At 41.8% G+C, this 21,583-nt stretch overlaps 3 protein-coding genes across 5 annotated transcripts; all 3 read right to left on the reverse strand.

Moving 5' to 3' along the window:
• Positions 1 to 704: 704 nt before the first annotated feature.
• Positions 705 to 1,295, reverse strand: LOC112424975 (keratin-associated protein 4-2). Of its 3 annotated transcripts, XM_071082005.1 has the most exons (3): positions 1,045 to 1,295; positions 873 to 999; positions 705 to 794 (listed from the first exon to the last, which is right to left on the reverse strand). In XM_071082005.1, exons 1-3 carry the CDS (start codon positions 1,293 to 1,295, stop codon positions 705 to 707), a joined length of 468 nt encoding a protein of 155 aa, XP_070938106.1. The 3 variants fall into 3 exon arrangements, with proteins under 3 accessions (XP_070938106.1, XP_070938107.1, XP_070938105.1); XM_071082006.1 differs by having other exon boundaries at positions 705 to 959; positions 1,137 to 1,295; XM_071082004.1 differs by having other exon boundaries at positions 705 to 1,295.
• A 5,697-nt stretch (positions 1,296 to 6,992) lies between these two features.
• On the reverse strand, positions 6,993 to 11,904 carry LOC105472410 (keratin-associated protein 4-3-like). Its single transcript, XM_071081926.1, has 3 exons — positions 11,789 to 11,904; positions 11,464 to 11,700; positions 6,993 to 7,218 (listed from the first exon to the last, which is right to left on the reverse strand). Exons 1-3 carry the CDS (start codon positions 11,902 to 11,904, stop codon positions 6,993 to 6,995), a joined length of 579 nt encoding a protein of 192 aa, XP_070938027.1.
• Positions 11,905 to 20,480: 8,576 nt separating this feature from the next.
• Positions 20,481 to 21,233, reverse strand: LOC105472181 (keratin associated protein 4-1). Its single transcript, XM_011725203.2, has one exon. It carries the CDS (start codon positions 21,174 to 21,176, stop codon positions 20,793 to 20,795), a length of 384 nt encoding a protein of 127 aa, XP_011723505.2. The 5' UTR covers positions 21,177 to 21,233; the 3' UTR covers positions 20,481 to 20,792.
• Between the last annotated feature and the right edge of the window lie 350 nt (positions 21,234 to 21,583).

Genomic DNA, 21,583 nt, shown 5'->3' on the forward strand with positions numbered 1-21,583 from the left:
TGAGTTCATGATCAGAATGTTCCTGTAGGCATCTGGAATAAATCCCAATGAGGACCTCTGGAAAACTGGTTTAACATACCCTCCACTGGAGGGAAACAAGTCAGGGCATATATCACCAACTCCCACTCATTCTCTGAGTGCTGTTCCTAGAGGCTTTAAGTCTCCAGCCCAGAGTTTGCTCCTTTATCCAGAGAAAGTCCTCAGGCAGAGTTTCAGGTGCCTGCTCTAAGGAACCATTTTCCTGTATTTGAATGGAGAGTGCTGATAGAACAGAGGTGGAGCCCCTGATATCATCTGCTGTGGTCTTCTCCCTCTGCAGGGAAGAACAGCAGAAAATTTGACGGGTAAGGACGAGAATTCAAGAAGGAAAAATAATGAGACACAATGCCCATATATTATTTGTATGCCTCAAAAATTAAAATTTATTTAAGATAGAGGAATAGCTCCATGGGATAAATTATGGTAGAGAGCAAATATTTCAATTCAGGGAACATGGGAGTTGACATATTTCAGAGAAAATTCAAACTTGTATTCATTTGGTAGAGGGTAGCAACATAGTGTTGGGTGAGCATATTTGGAGGCCAAACGCAATCCAAGAATTGGTTGGAACTGAGGTTGTCCAGGTGGCCTTGCATGATTCAGTTCACAGGTGGACTCTATCAAGAATGCTGGTGAATAAAGGCAGGTGAGTGTAGGTGAGGGCATCAGCAGCAAGAGCCACTAGAGCAGGTGGGGCGGCAGCAGCTGGACACACAGCAGCTGGGGCGGCAGCAGGTGGTCCTGCAGCAGGTGGTCTGACAGCAGCTGGGGCGGCAGCAGGTGGGTTGGCAGCACACAGACTGGCAGCACTGGGGCCTGCAGCAGCTGGACACACAGCAGCTGGGGCGGCAGCAGGTGGTCCTGCAGCAAGTGGTCTGACAGCAGCTGGGGCGGCAGCAGGTGGGCTGGCAGCACACAGACTGGCAGCACTGGGGTCTGCAGCAGCTGGACACACAGCAGCTGGGGCGGCAGCAGGTGGTCCTGCAGCAGGTGGTCTGGCAGCACTGGGGCCTGCAGCAGCTGGACACACAGCAGCTGGGGCGGCAGCAGCTGGAGATGCAGCAGCTGGGGCGGCAGCAGGTGGGCTGGCAGCACACAGACTGGCAGCACTGGGGTCTGCAGCAGCTGGACACACAGCAGCTGGGGCGGCAGCAGGTGGTCCTGCAGCAGGTGGTCTGACAGCAGCTGGGGCGGCAGCAGTTCTCTAGGCCACAGCCCTGGTCAGAGCACACAGAGCCACAACAGGAGTTGACCATGGTGTCAGAGGGTGGAGGTTCTGGGTGGGTTTCCAGGAAGATGGGTTTGGAAGGTTTGGAAGTCTCCTTGCCCCAGATCCTCTTTTATACCCTGCTAAGGCCTGATGTCATCAGCTGCAGCACTCTTTCCTTGTTGTTCAGCTGCAGCACTCTTTCCTTGTTGTTGGTGGTCCTGATAAGCAGGCAATTATCAAATTAGGCAAGTTTGTTGTTCTGGTTAACTTCATCCACACAGATGGAAACACTATCTCCTTTCCCTAATGTGTCAGGGCTCCTCAGCTCAGCTCTTCCTGAACCAACTCCTGTGGTAACTCTCTTACTATAACTTCCTCCTAGAGCTGCCATGTGACATCTGCCTGTAAGCACATACTATGTGCTTCAGCCTCATTTGCTTCACACATCATGACTACTCTTGGGTGATTACTATTCTTACAGGCCCACGACTCTTCTTGGTGACTCAGGAGGATAAAACTACATTTTAGTCTGATGGCTCGTTCATTATGGGTCAGATGGCCTGTGAAGGTTTCAGTGTGAAACAGATGACCACTGGTGTGAGAACAAGAACACTGTAGGACCTATCCCTTTTCCATCTTCTGCACTCTGAATTTTCTAGACCTTCTGATGAGAAATACAGAGCTGTTTTAAGGTGGACAACTAAGCTGTGAAAGTTTGATGTTTCCTTTTCCACAGAAACAACCCTCCAAAATTCAGATTCAGGGTCTCTTGTGGAATGTTGGCTTCAGAGAACAGCTATACTAAAAGGTCCAAGTCCCTCATTTTTTTGCTCCCTGGGTCAGATTTTCCTTGTGACTTTGCCTTTCTGCGTTCCTAGCTCTAACAGAGCACATGAACTCATCTCCCCAGGTTCCAAAATTTTCTTGCCAACCCAAGTTGGATGACTCAGTATCCTTGTCTTGCTCTAATTCACTCCCAGCCCTCTTGCTTTCTCTGTTGAATTGCTGGGCCTTGAAGATGCCCTATAGTCTGCTGCTTCCTTATAGAAGTTGCTGATCCAGTTTCACACTTTGCATCTTTGCTTTCAAAAAATAAATCAATGAAGAGAGAGAACGAAAGCAGAAAACAGATATCAAGAACAAAGGATATCAGCCTATGTTTTTTCATGTAGGGATGGCTGACTATCATTTCAAAAATGTGCAATGTTGTCAATTCGTCAACTCATCCCACCCTTGAGGAGTCAAGGAACCTAGGGAAGGGGGTGGAAAAATGTCTGACTCACCATGATGGAGATGTTTTATGAACTGGGCCGCCTCTGCAGATAATCAGGGGAGGGGTTTCAGTGTAAGCTGGTGTTTCTAAGGGAGATCCAAGAGCCAGATGGAAGGGATTGGATGAATGATAGAGATTCCCTTTCTGCTCTCAGTTGCTTACAAGTCTAATAAATCAAATTGTGGTGTTCTTACAATGCTGCTATGTTCCTAGCCAGTTCCTACTCCTTCCCTGTCCCTAATTTCCAGGTGATTCAACTGGGGTGAAAACAACCTGGGCTCCCAAGTGGACCCCTGCTTGGTGTGCTGGCTGGTGTTCTGAGCCTGCACTGTTCTCTGGCTCTGATGTACCCAGCCATCGTATTTTATTAAGGGACGAAAGTGGTTTCCATGATGCTGTGGGATTAAGACCCTGTGAGCCCCATTGTGGTGTACGAGAACAACTCTAAGATTTCCAGGAGACCTTGTATTCTGGAAAAGAATCATGCCCTTGAGAAGCCGTGATGATTGGTGCCTGCTGATGACTCAGTAGAGATCACTTTATACTAACTATTTATTATTCTTTATGGTGTGTGTGTGTGTGTGTGTGTGTGTGTGTGTTTTCCTTAAGATAAATTTAGTTTATGCTTAGGAATCTCTCATGATTTCTTCTAGTACTTTAACAATTTCATGTTTTCTACCTCTACTGAGCTGCAATTGAAATATGAAATTGTATGTATATAAGGCATACACCCTGATGCTCTGATATGTATATATTATGAAATTATTACCACAATCAAATTAGTTAACACCTCCACCACTTTACATAGTTACCATTTTTTTGAGTGTGTATAGTGACAACATTTAAGATCTACTCTTTCAGCAAATTTCAAATATACAATACAGTGTAATTAACTATAGTCACCATGCTGTACATTAGATCCTCAGAACCTATTCATCTTATAAATGAATATTTTCTCCCTTTGACCAACATTTCCTCATTTCCTCTATCCACAACCTTTGACAATCACCATTCTTTCTATGAGTTTTTAGATTCCACATGTAAATGAGATGATTTGTCTTTCATTGTCTGACCTATTTCACTTAGCTTAATGTCCTCGAGGTCCATCCATGTTGTCCCAAATGACAGGATTTTCTTATTTCATGGCTAATAATATTTCAGTGTATGTGTGTGTGTGTGTGTGTGTGTGTGTGTGTGTGTGTGTGTAAAATCCTTGCAATCTCACATTGGTGTTTGTGCCTTTGAGGACAGTCTCCTCTTCTACACTTTACAAGTTCCCTTCAGCAGGGAAAGGCTCTCAGCAGTCAGCCCAGCCTGGGATTCTGGACGGTGAAGCTGGTAGCATTTGTGAACAGGCAGGGCTTACTCTTCAGGGTCTCTGGGTGGGTAAAACTCCTGCCCAGGCCCTGAGGTTCAGTGGGGCTGCTGCCTGGGCTTTTGTTGATGTGTGGCTACTGGCTGGGATCCATGGCTAGGTGTGGTCACTGAACAGTTTCATTTTTACGTTGACTATTTTATCTGAATGAAATTTGTTTTGATTTAACAAATGAAATTCTCTCCTTTTTCTTCATTATGTACATCTTTCATTCATTTCTTTTATTCTTTCTTCCTTTTTTCCCTTTCCTTCTTTCTTTGTTCCGGAATTTGACTACCTGTTTTATAGTATATTTGAAATAATCCTTTCCATACTGCTTTTAAGACAGCTTTAGGATATAATTAATTTGTATAGACCTTCAAGTCCATTTCTGGACTCTATTTGATGGCAAACTTCACTGTTTGAAAATCTCTGGGTTAGATATCTCTAACGTGACTTCCAATTTACAAACCTATACATTTATGACTTTTTTTTATTCCCTTTTACTTGATGACTCATTGTTACCCTTTATCCCTGCTATCCATGTTCATGCTCATCTTTTAAAATGTATAATTGTCCTCAGATTCAGTCATGTAAAATCCCATTTTTAAGAGTATGGATTCCTATAAGACATAGTAATTTTCCCTACATGCTCATCCTAGGAGAGAAACAATTCAAAATAAAATACCCAGCCACAAATACCTGAAAGACATTTCTGTCTTACATAAATTATGACTTAAAAGAGTGATATAAACTCTTCAAAAATTATTTTTCCCAACAACCATATTACCAGGTTAGTGCTAAATGCACCGAAGTCCTCTAAATATTAGCCATAATTACATAGGCCACAGGAATAAATACAACCTGCATTTTTATACTTCTGGCAACGCATTTTGCCTGTTTTGTGCCTATGTTCATTTCAAAATTTAACTGAGACATAAGCTAATGTTTACCCAGAAAAGTGTATTTAGATTATCATAAGAAAAGAGTGATACCCTTACAAGAAATACTAAAATGTTAGAACTCTTTCGTCCACAAAGAAATAGAAGGTTAGCTAAGAAACTCTTAACAGCCTTGGCTAGGCACGGTGGCTCAAGCCTGTAATCCCAGTACTTTGGGAGGCCGAGGTGGGCGAATCACGAAGTCAGGAGATCAAGACCATCCTGGCTAACACGGTGAAACCCTTTCTCTACTAAAACTACAAAAAAATTAGCCAGGCGTGGTGGCGGGCACCTGTAGTCCCAGCTACTCAGGAGGCTGAGACAGGAGAATGGCGTGAACCCAGGAGTCGGAGCTTGCAATGAGCAGCCATCGTGCCACTGCACTCCAGCCTGGGCGACAGAGCGAGACTCCATCTAAAAAAAAAGAAACTCTTAAAAGCCTTAAAGTCAAGAGATAAAGAGAATAAAGATAAATTTACTAAATCCAAGAATACCAAGAATACTACTATTCAATAGCATGTCTTGCAACTAAAAAGCAGCAAATTTTACCCACAAGTAGGAAGCCGCAATACATTTTTCTAAATAAATAAATTTTAAAATTTGACCTTGAAGCAGCCAAGTTGTCCTTCAACAGGAAAATGATTGAACAAACCAAACTATGCTGCACCCATATCTTGGAATACTACTAAGCAATAAAAAGGAACAAACGAAAGCAAACGTTTTATTGCTAATAAGCAATAAAAAGGAAAAAACAAATGATACACTCAATAACTTGGATGATATCAAGGGAATTATGCAGGCTCAAAAGAAAGTCAATAACCAAAGATTAAATACTATAAGAGTCCATATATACATCATCTTTGAAATAAAATGATAGAGATGGAGAACAGAATGATGGTTGCCAGGTGTTGGGACGATGAGTGGACGGGTGTGAGTACGGCCTTATGGAGACAAAACTCTTCTGTATCTAGATCGTGATGGTGGTTACATAAATCTATACACATAATTGCATAGAACTACACACATACACATACACGCACACATGCGAGAACAGGTAATACTAGTAGAATCAGAACATGTTCTGTGGATTGTACCAATGTCAATTTCTGGGACTTGACATATACTACAGTAATCAAAGATGTGACTATTGGGGAAACTTGGTGAAAGGTACATGGTATTTTGTCATACTTTCTTTTATTCAACTTCATGTTAATGTGTAGCTATTTCAAAATAAAAAGTTTAAAAAAAACAAATTAATTGGAGGTAAAAGAAAGCATGCTTTCATTTGTCTGCCTGGCACCCAGGTTCAAGCGATTCTCCTGCCTCAGCCTCCTGAGTGGCTGGGACTACAGGTGCCCACCACCACACCTAGCTAATTTTTGTATTTTTAGTAGAGACAGGGTTTCACCTTGTTAACCAGGATGGTCTCAATCTCTTGACCTTGATCTCACTGAATTTTTATGTCAACCTTAATAGACTTTTGTGTTGTTGTGATCCTTTCTTTAGAGGAAAGAATCCTAGATTGAAGAGTTGAAGTAACATGTCCAAGATCGTAGTTGTTACGCAGCACAGAGTTCAACCTCAGCTGTAATTCCAAAGTCCATGGAATATCCTCTGCACTGAACTTCCTCTATTTAAATTGGCTTAAATTAATTAATGAATGTAGCTTATTAAGGACTTTTTTGGTGGCACTTGCAATCCATAGCCCTCATGTTACATGTGTTAGGTTGAAATATGCCTTTTTAAAATTCTTTTCCTACTACTACCATGAGACTTAATTCTGGCTTTGCTTAAAATTTCACTGGTGCATACCAATTTAATGTTTTAATTATAAAGGCCCCTGACATGTACTGCTCTGTGGTGCAGAAAAAGAAATGTACATAGACCATTTATATTAATAAGAAATAATGAGAGATGAGCAATTTTCATGCCTTTGATAGCTAAGAAGTTTTATTGGGGAATATCAAGCAATTTCAAAGAAAATGCATTCCACAGAAAAATATTAGGAAAAAAAATCTAGAAGGGGAACCTTAGAAGATCCAGGTTTTCCAAATCAGTGCTTGGGTCAGTTTGTAAGTTCCTGATATTAGGAAGTCCTCATGTTCTCTGAATAGACGCTTTCTGCCTGAACTGAAGGATGGGGGAAAGAAGGTGCACAAATCCAGAGCAGGTCACTCAGCAGCAAGAACTGCCACAGCAGATGGGGTGGAAGCAGGTTGTTCTACAGCAGGTGGTTTGGCAGTGGGAAGGGCAGCAGCAGCTGGACTCACAGCAGCTGGGGCAGCAGCAGCTAGAAATACAGCAGGAGGGACGGCAGGGCGTGGGCTGGCAGCACACGAACTGGCAGCTCTGGGACCTGCAGCAGCTGGACACACAGCAGCTGGGGCGGCAGCAGGTGGTCCTGCAGCAGGTGGTCTGGCAGCAGCTCTACTGACAGATGCCTTGGCCACAGTTCTGGTCAGAGCAGATGGAGCCACAACAGAGGTTGACCATGTTGTCAGGGGGGAGGTTCTTGGTAGGTTTCCAGAAGAATGAGGCTCTGGAGTTCAGAAGTGTCCTTGGGCCACATCCCCTTCTATACTGCCCCATTTTCCTGTCGTCACATTTTCTTTGTTTTTGTTTACTTAAAAACTAAATAATTATTAGATTAGACAATGTATGTCCATTTAATGATTTAAACCTGTTGGAAACAAAACATTCTTATCCAGATGTAATAAGCTCTATCCCATCTTCCTTTCCCCCTGATTCATGATGATGACATCTTCTAGATCACATTTTCTTCATCTTCCTCCATAGAGAGCTGTCATGTGATAATCTGGGTTTAGAATTACGTTTCTCAGTCTCCCCTTCTACATCCTCTACCAGGATAGAATTTTGTGAGTCACACTTCCAGTTTCTTGCAATGACCAACAGGGAGGAAAGCCCATCTGGTCAGTGTGGCATTTGACCCGGAACAAGAGGAAAATGTCTTATTTTGTGGGTCATTTTTAGCCATAAGGAAAGGAAACAGCCCTACCTGTGTGATAGTTGGTGACCTGTACAGGTTGGTGACCTGTGTGATAGTTGGTGACCCACTGGAATGGGTTTCTTTGAGTGTTTTGAATTTGGGGTCATGTTCTATATCCTTATATCCTAACAGGCAACGCATTTGTATAGTTGGTGTTACTTGCAAGGTCACAGTTTCTTAAATTGCTACTTTGGTGTCTTGTATGCTGGTATCATGTCTCTCCAGCTGGTCTCTTGGATTCTGGAAGACATTGCTTTATTTTTATTCTACTTACCCCGCAGTGGTAGTCTAACTTGGCCATGCATCGGAATCAGCTGAGGGCTTATTGAAACACTGTGTGCTGGGCCTGCCCTCAGCTTCCGATTGCTGGGAAGAGCTTCATTTCTATCTATAGCCCAGATGATGTTGGTGCTGAAGGTCCAGGGACCACACTTAGAGACCTCCTGCTTTATTCTGGTCATTCAAGCTTTGCAGAAGCACTGAGATAGAGGACTTGTATTGTTTGTACCACAGGTTTGTTAAATGGATAATTAGAGAGACACGTATTGCACGCCATTAGGATTACAAACATGATGCAGATTCTCCTTCGGGTGAGTTCACAGTTTATTATGAGGACCACACACACACAATTGTAATGTAATGCATTAAAATGAGATCAAAGGAGGTCATAGTAGTGTAATTCAACTAAAATAATTGTGCTTAGATTAGCCAGGCACAGTGGTGCACACCTGCAGTCCCAGCTACTAGGGAGGCTGAGGCAGGAGGACCATTTGAGCCTAGAAGGTCACGTCCAGCTTAGGCAACATAGTGAGACCCCAGCTCTCAAAAAACAAGTTTTTGAAAAAAATGAATTGGGCTTAAAGGAAATTAGCTAATGTAACAATGTGGTAGATTTATTCATAAATCAATATTTTTATTTTTTTATTTATTTCCTATAATTTTGTAAAATTTACATAAGCAGAAAGGCACAAATCCAAAATGTACTATGTGTTGAGTTTTGATAAATGGATACATTCATGTTACCCTCCCACCTATCAAGATAGAGAAAATTTTTAGATGGCTCTAATACCAAAACCGACAGTCCCATATGAATGATAATGGAGCAATAGAGCATGAACCATGATGAGAAATTCCTATAGACAGCACACTGGATTTTTTTTTAAAGAAACTCAAAAAAAAAAAGCAGGAAAAAAGTCACTCTATGTACTTGCTGCTAAATTTTATAGTCTGGAGAAACAGAAGTGATAATTCACGTGAAGACTGTACACAAAAATTAAATAAATTCTACCTAAATCGTACCTATTTTATTACACAGAGTGGTAGATGGAGTATAATTTTTTTAATTTTTTTTTTGTTTTTGAGATGGAGTCTCACTCTGTCACCACATTGGAGTACAGTGGTGCCATCTCAGCTCACTGCAACCTCCACCTCCTGGGTTCGAGCGACTCTCCTGCCTCAGCCTCCCAAGTAGCTGGGACTACAGGCACACACCACCATGCCCAGCGAGTTTTTTGTGTTTTTAGTAGAGACGGAGTTTCACCATGTTAGCCAGGATGATGATCTCCATCTCCTGACCTGGTGATCTGCCCACCTCTGCCTCCCAAAGTGCTGGGATTACAGGCGTGAGCCACTGCGCCTGGCCTATTACGAACATTTTTAAAGCCTTAAGGATGAAGAAGTTTTTAAATACAGTAGAATTTACTAATTTCAAGAATACTAGAAGTAGAATGTTTTGCAACTAAAAAGTGGCAAATTTCACCTACAAGTGGAAAGTCTCAATACATTTTTTCTAAATAAATAAATCTGAACCTGAAACACCTAAAATGCCTTTCAATATGGAATACTACTCAGCAATAAAAAGGAATAAACTGTTGATATAACTTGGAGGATCTCAGGAGAATTATGCTGATGGTAAAATCCCAACAACCAAAGATTACATATTATAAGATTCTGTATTTTATTTTATTCTTAAAACAAAATTATAACAATGGAGAACAGAATAGGGGTTTCCAGGGGTTGCATATGATGACTTTGAGGAAGAGGTGTGACCTTCTGGACATGGGACAATTCAGTATCTGATGGTGATGATGGTTACACAAATCTATACACATGATAAAATTGTATAGAACTGCACACAGACATACACACACAAGTGCATGTAAAACTGGTAAAATCTGAACAAGTTTTGTGGATTGTACCAAGGTCAGTTTCTGGAGTTTGATATGTGCTGTGGTTATGTAAGATCTAATCATCAGGGAAACCTGAGTACAGAGTACATGAAACTTTGCTGCTCTTCTTTCCCAAACTTTTGTGAATCTATAGTTTTTTGTTTTTTGTTTTTAATTTTTATTGTTTTTTGTTTGTGTGTTTTTGTTTTTGTTTTTGTTTTGAGACGGAGTCTTGCTCTGTCGCCCAGGCTGGAGTGCAGTGGCGTGATCTTGGCTTACTGCAACTTCTGTCCGCCCAGGTTCAGGCAATTCTCCTGCCTCAGCCTCCCAAGTAGCTGGGACTACAGGTGCGTGCCACCACGCCTGGCTAATTTTTTGTATTTTTAGTAGAGACAGGGTTTCACTGTGTTAGTCAGAATGGTCTCTACCTCCTGACCTCATGATCCGCCCACCTCGGCCTCCCAAAGTGCTGGGATTACAGGCATGAGCCACCGCACCTGGCCCTGAATCTATAGTTATTTTGAAATAAAAAGTAACACACACACAGGCATACATATGATGCTACTTGGAAGTAAAAGGGAGCATTCTTTCATTACCCCACCATGCACCTTTATTTGTTGAGTTTTTATGAACATCTTAATAAGCAGGCATTGTGATCCGTTCTCTAGAGAAAAGCAATCCTAGTTTGAGAGAGTTGAAGCGACATATCCAAGACCATTGTTGGTGTGCAGTACAATCAGAATTCAGCCAAAGCTCTAATTCTCAAGTCCATGGACTATTGTATACACTGAGCTTCCACTATGTAGATTGGTTTAAATCAATTCACGGAGTGTAGTTTATTGAGGACTTTCTCTTTTGGAGACAATTGCAATTCACAGGTCTCATGTTACATGTGTTATGTTCAGTGATGCCTCCCTGTAAACATTTTCCTATTTCTGCTGTGGAACTGAATTCCATTTTGGATTAAAATCTCACCGGTGAATACCATTTTAATTTTTCTATTGTACGGTCTCCTGATAACATGTACTCCTGTGTTGCACAGGAAAAGAGATAGAAATATGCACAGACCATTTCATTATTAACAAATAATGAGATGAGCAATTTTGGTGCCTCTGAATGATAAGAAGTTTTATTGGAGATCATCAGACAATTCCACATGAAAATGGATTCCACAGAAAAACATTAGGAAGAAAAAAGCTAGAAGGGGAATATTAGAAGACTTCTGTATTTTGAATCAGAATCAGAAATTCTAAAACAATTTGATGCAAAATCTGGCTGTAAATTATGATTCACTAGCAATAAAAGTTCCTATAAAAGAGAATAAATAATACGGAGCCTGGGGTTTTCTGAATCAATGCATGGGTCTGTTTGTAAGTTCATGACATCAAGAAGTCCACATGTTCTGTGAATAGATGCTCTCTGCCTGGAAGGAAGGATCAAGACAAGAAGGTTCATGGACCTAGAGCAGGACATTGAATGATCATAATGGCCACAGCAGATGGGGTGGCAGCAGGTTGTTCTATAGCAGGTGGTCTGGCAGCAGAAAGGGCAGCAGCTGCTTGATACACAGCAGCTAGGGCGACAACAGCTAGACACACAGCAGCTGAGGTAGCAGCAGGTCGCCTGGCAACAGATAGGATGGAAGCAGCTTGAATCACAGTGGGAGGGACAACAGCAGCTAGAGATACAGCAAGAAGGTCTGCAGGAACTAAAACTGCAGCAGCTGGGGCAGTAGTCGGGGGGGCTGGCAACACAGGCACTGGCAGCACTGGGGCCTGTGGCAACTGGGACAGCACCAGGTGGTCCCACAGCAAGTGATCTGGCAACAACTGGGGTGGTAACAGCTCTCCTGACAGAGGCCCTGGTCATATCTCTGGTCAGAGCAGACAGAGCCACAACAAGAGCTGGCCATGGTGTCAGAGGGAGGAGGTGCTAAGTGGGTTTCCAAAATGTTATATTTTTAAAATCTGGAAATCTCGCCCTATATCCCCTTTTATACCCTGCTGAGGGAGATCTTCTCTGGTTATTGTTTATTCTAATAACTTAGCAATTGCTAAATTAGGCAATTATGTTTTCCAATTTAAATGAAAAATAATTTTTTCCTAGTGGATTAGAATTTATCGAATTGGTTCTTCTAGAGGTCCATCTTGCATGTCTTTCTTTGTATACATCGTCTTGGTTCAGATGCTGGCTAAACATTTTAAGCTAAATGTATTGACTCTCACTCCATCTGCCCTTTCCTCCTGAACCATCTCATTGTCCTTCCTTGTGAGCCTCATCTATGTTTACAAATATTCCACCTTCTTCCGTAGATCAGGTGTCATGGGAAGCTTGACCTGGAGTAGTTCTACATGTCATGCTTTCCAATCTGTGGGTCATACCATGCCCACGATTTTTGTAGCAGCCCTTATTGGAAAATGGTTTAGTCACAGATCCACTGCAAATATAATGAAACCTCGAAAGTACAGGATCTTAACATTTGGAAGTCAAGTCATCAGTGTGCTCAGCTGTAACCAAAAATGGTCAGTGAGCAAGGAATTCCCAGGACACGCAAACTGAGCTCTCATCCCGTCTCTGGGACTTGAATCTGTTGGGAGGGGGAGGGGGAGGGAGAGGGAGGAGAGGGAGAGGGAGAGGGAGAGGGAGAGGGAGAGAAGAAAAAGAAATTCAAGTCAGGCACAGTGGCTTACGCCTGTAATCCCAGCTCTTTGGGAGGCTGAGGCGGGTGGATCACCTGAGGTCAGGAGTTCGAGACCAGCCTGGCCAACATAGTGAAATCCTGTCTCTACTAAAAATACAAAAAATTAGCTGGGCGTGGTGGTGGGTACCTGTAATCCCAGCTACTAGGGAGGCTGAGGCAGGAGAATCACTTGAACCCAGGAGGCGGAGGTTGCAGTGAGCCAAGACTGCACCATTGCACTCCAGCCTGGGCAACAAGAGCAAAACTCTGTCTCAAAAAAAAAAAAAAAAAAAATGAAATTATTGTTTGGTCTCAATAAACTTGCCAACAGGTAAAGTGGGCACTCGTTTGGGGAAAAAAATGAATTATTTGGCATTTTCTCTAACATAGGTTTTGGCTCATATATGCAAAATCTGTTTCTTTGTTCACAACAGAAATGCAAACTTTTCTCCAAATAAATAATCAACACTAAAAAAACCTTGAGGGCCAAAACAGTTTCCAATACCAAGACAGTATTAATTTATTGAGACTTAGTCACTTTATCACACATAATTCACTGCAAAGCCTAGACCATGCAAAGCAATTATAAGATTAGGAGCCCATTCTAATAAAGCAGTGTGAGGCATCTGGTCATTCGACTGACCACCAAAGTAATAGGCACAGAACCTGGAGGTCTTGTGCGTCATTAGTTTAAGTTGTTGCTTTTTATATAGTTGCTTGGTGGTATGAGTGATGGGAGGAGTAAATGTAGTAACAGATGAGAACAACGCCAGGTGCAGTGGACAAAGGGAATGAGAATGACTAGCACATTGGAAACACGGTTGTTGACTCAGGGCTGATGGTCAGGAATGACATTCAACAGCAGGAGGATTCACAGGAGACTCCGTGGGTGTGGGACCCTCCCAGCCAGGCGTGGTGGGATATAATCTCCTGGTGTGCCTTTTGCTAAGGCCGTTGGAAAAGCACAGTATTAGGGTGGGAGTGTCCCGATTTTCCAGGTGCCTTCTGTCAAGGCTTCCCTTGGCTAAGAAAAGAAATTCCCCAACCCCTTGCGCTTCCCGGGTGAGGCGATGTCCCGCCCTTCTCCATGGGCTGCACCCACTGTTCAACAAGCCCCAGTGAGATGAACCTGGTACCTCAGTTGGAAATGCGGAAGTCACCCGTCTTCTGCGTCGCTCACGCTGGGAGCTGTAGACTGGAGCTGTTCCTATTCGGCCATCTTGGAACCTCCCCCCAAGAATCAAATATTAAATTAGATAATTGTAAACATTTTTCTTTCAATGTCAGATATAATATATTTTTCTATGATATATTTTAATCTACTATTTTTTCTTCCAAATCAGCTCTTGTCATCCTTCCTTGTGTGTGTCATCTAATTTTCCAGAATGCAGCTCTCTACTCCAGTTGGCTGTCATGGGACTGACAATTTGTTACTAGGTGTCCATACATTCCTCTTTCAACCATGACTCAACCAAAGCCTAGTCTGGAAATATGGGTTCAGGACACACAGCAGATGGGGTGGCAGCTGAAGAAAGTCAATGGGAATGAAGTAATCCCCACTGTGGAATGCTGGCATGAGGGCTTGCAAAGAAGCAGAGGAATGTCCCCACAGAGAGTCACATTTGAGCAATGAGGAAGGACATGGCTGCAAGTGAAGACAGGGGTTCGTGAGTTGGGGAAAGAAATTCCAAGCAATGGATTTGGCATATTTCGCCATGTCATTAACTTGTTCTTATAGGCAATATCACTTTATTAAGGACCAAAATTGCAAATTAAATTATTGTCCCTCTGAAATAACAAAGTGATACACAATACCCAGTAGTGCAGCCTAGAAATCTGTATTTATTTTAAAAAAAAACAAAAACAAAACAAACAAACAAAAAAAAAACCCTGCCAAACATGTTCTGGGAAGATGCCCAGGAGAGAGGGTCCAGGGCCATGACTTTTCAACTCCTTGCTGGTGCAATTCCATCCATGAGAATATCGCCTAAAATAAAATACATCTGTGACTTTGTCTTCTCGAGAAGATAAATCAGGAGTAGGGCTCTGTAAAATATATAATCATAAGCCAGGCTTTTTATTAATAGAACAAAATGGGAAAGACTAAGAATTTATGACTTGAGAGGAAATCAGTATTTCTGCTGGAGCTTGTGTGGGTCGAAGACCAGTCGCCTTGTTGTTAGATGAGAGTGGCTACTTCCCTGAGCCACATGGAGACCCAGCACATGGGCAGAAGTGCCTTCTTCTGCTTGTTATCTGCAATTATTGGGAAGCTCACTGATTTAGTGTCCTTGCAGAGAGGTGCACTAGTGGATGCACCTGGTTCTTTTCTATCCAGTAAAAGTACTAAGCCCCCCTGATTACACTAGGTCGAGTTTATTTGTCTTCTGTGAAGCAAAATCTCATCACCTCTACCTCATCTTGCTGATGGGGAAGAGGTACCACCTTTCAGGAGGGGCAAGCTGAGAGGATGAAGTGAGGGCAGGGCAACCTAAGTGTTCACTAGCAGGGTTGGGAGGTCATCTTGGAAAAAGTGGGTCCTTATCATAGTCCCAGTGCAGTGTCACAGGGATTCTGTCTGGAGGTAAAGGCAGACCTTAAAGACTAGGGTTTCATAGTTCCGCCTGAGGAGATTGACTTTATTTGATACAAACCATGGAGAACTCCAGGCCTAAGGGGATTGTCAGAAACCATGGAGATTGTGAGGTTGGTAGCTCTGAGATAGAAGCCTGATACAAGCAAAGAAGTCAAAAGTTAAATACACACAGCTGGTGGAGAGGCAGCTGAAGAGTTCTGGGATTATGATCAGCTCTGGAGGTCAGACGGCTGTGAAGCAAAATTGTATGTATTTTCACATTTCCTCTCCTCTCTTAACTGATGTAAAAAGCAATTGCATAAAACAGTGTGGAAATAATTGTATTGTTGGTTCTATAATAACTGGAGAGGTAAATGCAAAGGAAATCCATGGGAGCAAAGCTATTGGACTGGGGTAATGATACCAGATGGGAACAAATCCACAGGAAGAAATGAAGAGAATGGTCAAATAAAAAGGTTAATGTAACTCTGCAAATATATACTTAGTCTTTACTCTTTACTCAGCTTGTTTGAAAGACATAGAATTGCATAAGGTGATAATTATAAGAACATATTGTTGGACTTTTACATAATAGACATATATAGTAGTAATAGCACAAAAATGGAAAGGAGCTGGAGCTACATAAAAATAAAGTTTCTATATTTCACTGAAACTAAGTCAGCATAAACGTGAAGTACATTCTGATAAATTAAGGTGCATATCTTAAGCCTTAGACTGTACACACATACATACACACACACACTCAAAGAAATTAATATGTTAAACAAGAAAAAATCCACTTAATATAATAGAAAGAAATCAAGGGCTAGGCACAGTGGCTCATGCCTGTAATCCCAGCACTTTGGGAGGCAAAGGTGGGAGGATTACTTGAGGCCTGGAGTTCAAGACCAGCCTGGGCAACATAGTGAGACCTCATCTCTACAAAAAGTAAAAAATAAAAAAAATTTAGCTGAGTGTAGTGGCATGTACCTGTAGTCCCAGCTCTTCAGAAGGCTGAGGTGGGAGAATCACTGGAGTCCCAGAGTTCAAGGCTGCAGTGAGCTATGACTGTGCCACTGCACTCCAGCCTGGGTTACAGAGACCCTATCTTGAAAGGAAGAAAGAAAGAAAGAAAAGGAAAAAGAAAGAAAAAGAGAGAGCGAGAGAGAGAGAAAAAGAAAGGAAGGAAGGAAAGAAAGATGGGAGGGAGGGAGGGAGGGAGAAAGCAAGAAAGGAAGGATTAAATTATGGTGATGGTTGCACAAAGTTGTTTGTGTAAAAACAATATATTACATATGTTAAATGATGAATTAAACAGTATGTGAATTACATATCAATAAAGCGCTTTTAAAAACTGAGGCTAAATATATTACAATAAATATGATAGGAATAGAATTACCAATTAAAAGACGGTGATGATGCATACCTACACAAATATGCCCAACTGATTTTTGTTTTTTTTGAGACAGATTCTGCTCTGTTGCCCAGGCTGGAGTGCAATGGCATGATCTCAGCTCACTGCAACCTCCACCTCCCAGGTTCAAGTGATTCTCGTGCCTCAGCCTCCTGAGTAGCTGGGATTACAGGTGCCCACCACAATGCCTGACTATTTTTTGTATTTTTAGTAGAGACAGGGTTTCACCATGTTGGCCAGGCTGGTTTTGAACTCCTGCCCTCAAGAGATCCTCCTGCCTCAGCCTCCCAAAGTGCTAGGATTACAGGCAGGAGCCACCAAGCCCAGCCCCAACTGATTTTTGACAAAGGTGAAGGAGTCATTCAATAGAGGAAGATAGCCTTTCTCAGCAAATGGCACTGGAGAAATTGGACATACATATCCCCCAAACAAAAACACACACACACACAAACTTCTGCCTAAATCTCACACCTCATTACAAACGTAAGTCACAATGCACCATGGACTTAAGTGTAAAACATAAAACTGTAAAACTTTTAGGAGAAAACACATAGGAGAAGATTTGGGGCATCTAGGGCTAGACAAATATTTCTTACTCTTAACATTGAAAATACCAATTCATAAATGACAAAATTGATGAATTGGACTTCGTGAAAATTAAAAACCTTTTTTCTGTGAAACATGCTGTTAAGAAGATGAAAAGGCGACTATAGAGTAGCAGAAAGTATTTGTCAACCACATTCCTGACAAAGTACTAGTTTCTGGAATATATGAAGAACTCTCAAATTCAGCAATAAAAAAGCAGAGTCCAATTTGAGCATGGACAAAAGACACGAAGGGTTATTTCACTGAAGAATTTATACGAATGGCAAAGCAGCACATGAAAAGATGTTCAACATCATGAGCTCTTAGGGAAATGCAAATTAAAACCAGGGGAGATATCACTACACACCTATCATAGCTGCTAAAATAAAAAAGAGACACCACCAAATGCTAATAAGGACGTGGAGAAATTGCATCACTCATACATTCCTGGTGGGAATGTAAAATGGTATAGCCATTCTGGAAAAATGGCAGTTTCTTGGAAAACTAAATATGCAACTCTCATAAGACCTAGCAATTGCACTCCTTGACATTTATATCAGAGAAATGAAGACATGTGTACACCATAACCTGTTCATGAATGTTTATAGCAACTTCATTCACCATAGCCAAAGACTGGAAACAACCAGATGTCTTTTGGTGGGTGAATGGTTACACAAGCTGTGGTATCTCTGTACTATGGAATATTTCTCAGTGACAAAAAAGAATGCACTATTGATACACTCAATAGCCAGGATGAATCAACGGAAAATTATGCTGGGTGAAATAGGCAAGTCCAAAAAGTTTCATGCTATATGTTTCCATTTATATGTAATTCTTGAAATGAGAAAATTACGGAAATGGAGAACAAATCAGTGATTTCAAGGAGTTAACAAGAAGGTGGAAGTGGGAGGGAAGTGTGTGTGGTTATAAAAGGACAACATTAGAGATTCTTGTGGTGATGGAAATATTCCATATTTTGATTGATGCAACTGGCATAAGTAGTAACGAAATTAAAGTTAAACAAAACAAATGCAGTTTTTATATACTACAAAACTGTTTATGATAAAGGAACAAAATCACAATCATACAGAGTTTGCATTGACAGATTTCTCAGCCCTTGCCATTTGAAACAGATGTGTGTACACTTGCCTGAGTATTAACAAGCAAGAAATGTGCAATGAGAATCTTAATGAGACAGCAATGACTGCCTCAGTGTAAATGACTACTAATCAAATATTGAATTTAAGAATGTGACTTTCGGTGGCTCACGCCTGTAATCCCAGCACTTTGGGAGGCCAAGGCGGGCGGATCACGTGGTCAGGAGATCGAGACCATCCTGGCTAACACGGTGAAACCCTATCTCTACTAAAAATGCAAAAAAATTAGGCAGACTTGGTGGTGGGCGCCTGTAGTCCCAGCTACTCGGGAGGCTGAGGCAGAAGAATGGCGTGAACCCGGGAGGCAGAGCTTGCGGTGAGCTGAGATCAGGCCACGCGCTCCAGCCTGGACGACAGAGCGGGATTCTGAGATTCCGTCTCAAAAAAAAAAAAAGATTGTGACTTTCTTTATGATGCTAATGCCATATTGCTCTACTGATATGATAATGTACTTTAATTTTTGCCATTTTCTTCTTCGTCCTTGTCTAAGTTTTGCTTCTAACTAAAGTCCTTAACTCTTTGGCCATTTGATATTATTTGGTTATGGAATGGCAATTATCTCGAAAACATGAGAAACTGTGATAAGTTTGTACTTCCAAAGGGAAAGCAGTTGCTAAAGAACAGAGAAAACAACCAGAGGTCTGCCTTGGAGCTAGGCTGCCTTGGGTAAGACATTCACTTGTCATGGGGAGATGAGAGGCTGCTCTAAACACGGCAACACAAGCTGTAGAGACAACACATAACATTTCTTGACAATTTGCTTCACCTATCCCAGACAAGTGTGGACAGTAATTGGTATTTAAGTATAAATGCATTACTATGGCAATTATACTAATCAAAATGAGAAATCTACCAATATTTCTCGCTTTACCTTCCTGCTGTCTACCCATGAGCTGAGTGGCTCCCCCATCATTTGCAATTACTTTCCACTGCATCTATGCTTCACCTTGACAGGCTTGGCATTACCGCTTACTGCACTCCTGCCCGTATTTTATGATCCTTCATGATTATTATCATTACTGAAAGGGATATTATTTCCCCATTTTAGAACATCTATAATTTTTTTGGTCCTTTCCTTAGGATAATTTTTATTCTATTGACTCCTGTATTTTGCTCAAGTATATATTTTTTTCATGTAGAAGTGACATCAGGCAGAACAAGCAAAGCCATGTGGCTACAGGAGACATACGTTTTGCTTGCCTGAATATGACCAAGCTTACCTGAGATACAAGAAGCCTGTAGAGTCTAAGCATATCCCAAGAGTGCGTTCTTAGCTCACAGCTTAAAATTACAGCCTGAGTCCTTCTCCTTTACAACTCTACCATTGCCTACCATTCAAACCCTTACTCAACTCCTCCCTGACTCTTCCCCAAAGAGGATATTTCCTTGTCCATGTGTGGCTCCACCTTTGACTAAGAGCTTCCTCATTTGCCTATGACTTTCATGTCATTAACATAGAGGTGATGGGATGAGGCCAGCGAAGTTTAACCTCCGCCACATTTGGTCAACAGCAACTGTTTCTTAGCTCGTCTCACTCTTGTCCTTATAAGAATGTAAACATTTTCCTCCTCTTCATTTCATGGGTCTGTGACCTGTACATCTTCCCTGTACTGACTTAACTCATTCTATTATTAAATGTGTGTATATATCTATTCCTTACGTCTTACTCTTCTCCAAGACGGAAAGTTCTCCTCTGATCAATACTACCCAACATAATCTATCTCCTTTGCTCTTTCTTCTTATTTCCAAGATTAGATGGTGAGCTCCTTGTAGGAAGCTCCTGTGCCTCCCAAATCTTGATGTGATCTCCAGAGCCCAACAGTGCAATGAACATGACAGATAATCAATCATTTTATTGATTGAATACGAAACTTTTGTTAGTTAAATACAGTGAGTTATCTTCTTTTGAAAAATTTATGAAGTCCTTTCTATAATATAGGCATTAGATTATATTTACAAAATCAGCTTTCTTTCCTGGTCATGGGGGAACCCAAACTTGTCTTTATCTTGAGAGAAATAATGCTAAAAAATAAACTGACAACCAATGCTCAAAAATAATTGAAAAAAGAAAATAGAATTTCTGATGTTAAGATAGTATTTATTGAAGAACAGTTAATATGTAATTTTGAAGGTCAAGTCAAGCATAACAATCAGAGACTTAGAGGTTTAGTCCAGCTGCATCATGCATCTGAGGTCTGAATACTGGAAAGAGATCCACAGAAAAAATGAGTGGTATGAAATGTAGATGGATGCCCTTTCACCAGTTGCTTAGTGGAATAACAGGATAATAAAGCTGGTGGCCATTTAACACATGGACAAGTTGGTATAAATGACACTTTCATATTGGTGTGATGGTGGCTGGCTCATGGTTGATAGTCCAATATGAGGTTCAATAAGAGGATCCACAGCAGCTGGGGCGGCAGCAAGTTGTACGGCAGCAGGTAGTCTGACAGCAGAGTGGGCGGCAGCAGCTGGACACACCACAGCTGGGGTGGCAGGTGGTCTGACAGCAGATTGGGCGGCAGCAGCTGGACACACCACAGCTGGGGTGGCAGGTGGTCTGACAGCAGACTGGGCGGCAGCAGCTGGGGCGACAGCAAGTGGTCTGGCAGCAGGTAGTCTGACAGCAGGATGGGCGGCAGCAGCTGGATACAACACAGCTGGGGCGGCAGCAGGTAGTCTGGCAGCAGCTGGGGCGGCAGCAGGTCTCTTGGCAGAGGCCTTGATCACAGCCCTGTTCGGAGCAGGCAGAGCCACAACAAGAGTTAACCATGGTGTCAGAGGGTGGAGGTTCTGGGTAGGTTTCCAAGACTGTGAGTTTTTCGAATGTGGGAGTCCCCTTATCCCATGTCCACTTTTATACTCAGCCGAGGAGCTGCTGTCACCACATAAAAGCTATTTCCTTGTTTTTATTTATCTTAATAGATAGGCAATTATGAAATTGGTTAATTGTGGGAAAAAAAAATCTGTATAAAAGGTGGAATGCACTTTTATTCTTTCTCTGTGTTAGGATTTGGCCAATCCAGTCTTTCCTCCTCCTCTTGTCTTCTTCTATGTGTCACCTAATTTCAAATACTTGTAATCTTACTCATCCAGCCGATTGTCAGGTGACAGATCACTTAGAACTCAGCATTCTGTGTGTCATCCTGGAAACTGTGTGTATCACAGCAGTCCTCAAAT

Source organism: Macaca nemestrina, chromosome 17 (genome assembly GCF_043159975.1).
Source record: "Macaca nemestrina isolate mMacNem1 chromosome 17, mMacNem.hap1, whole genome shotgun sequence".
Classification (NCBI taxonomy): domain Eukaryota; kingdom Metazoa; phylum Chordata; class Mammalia; order Primates; family Cercopithecidae; genus Macaca; species Macaca nemestrina.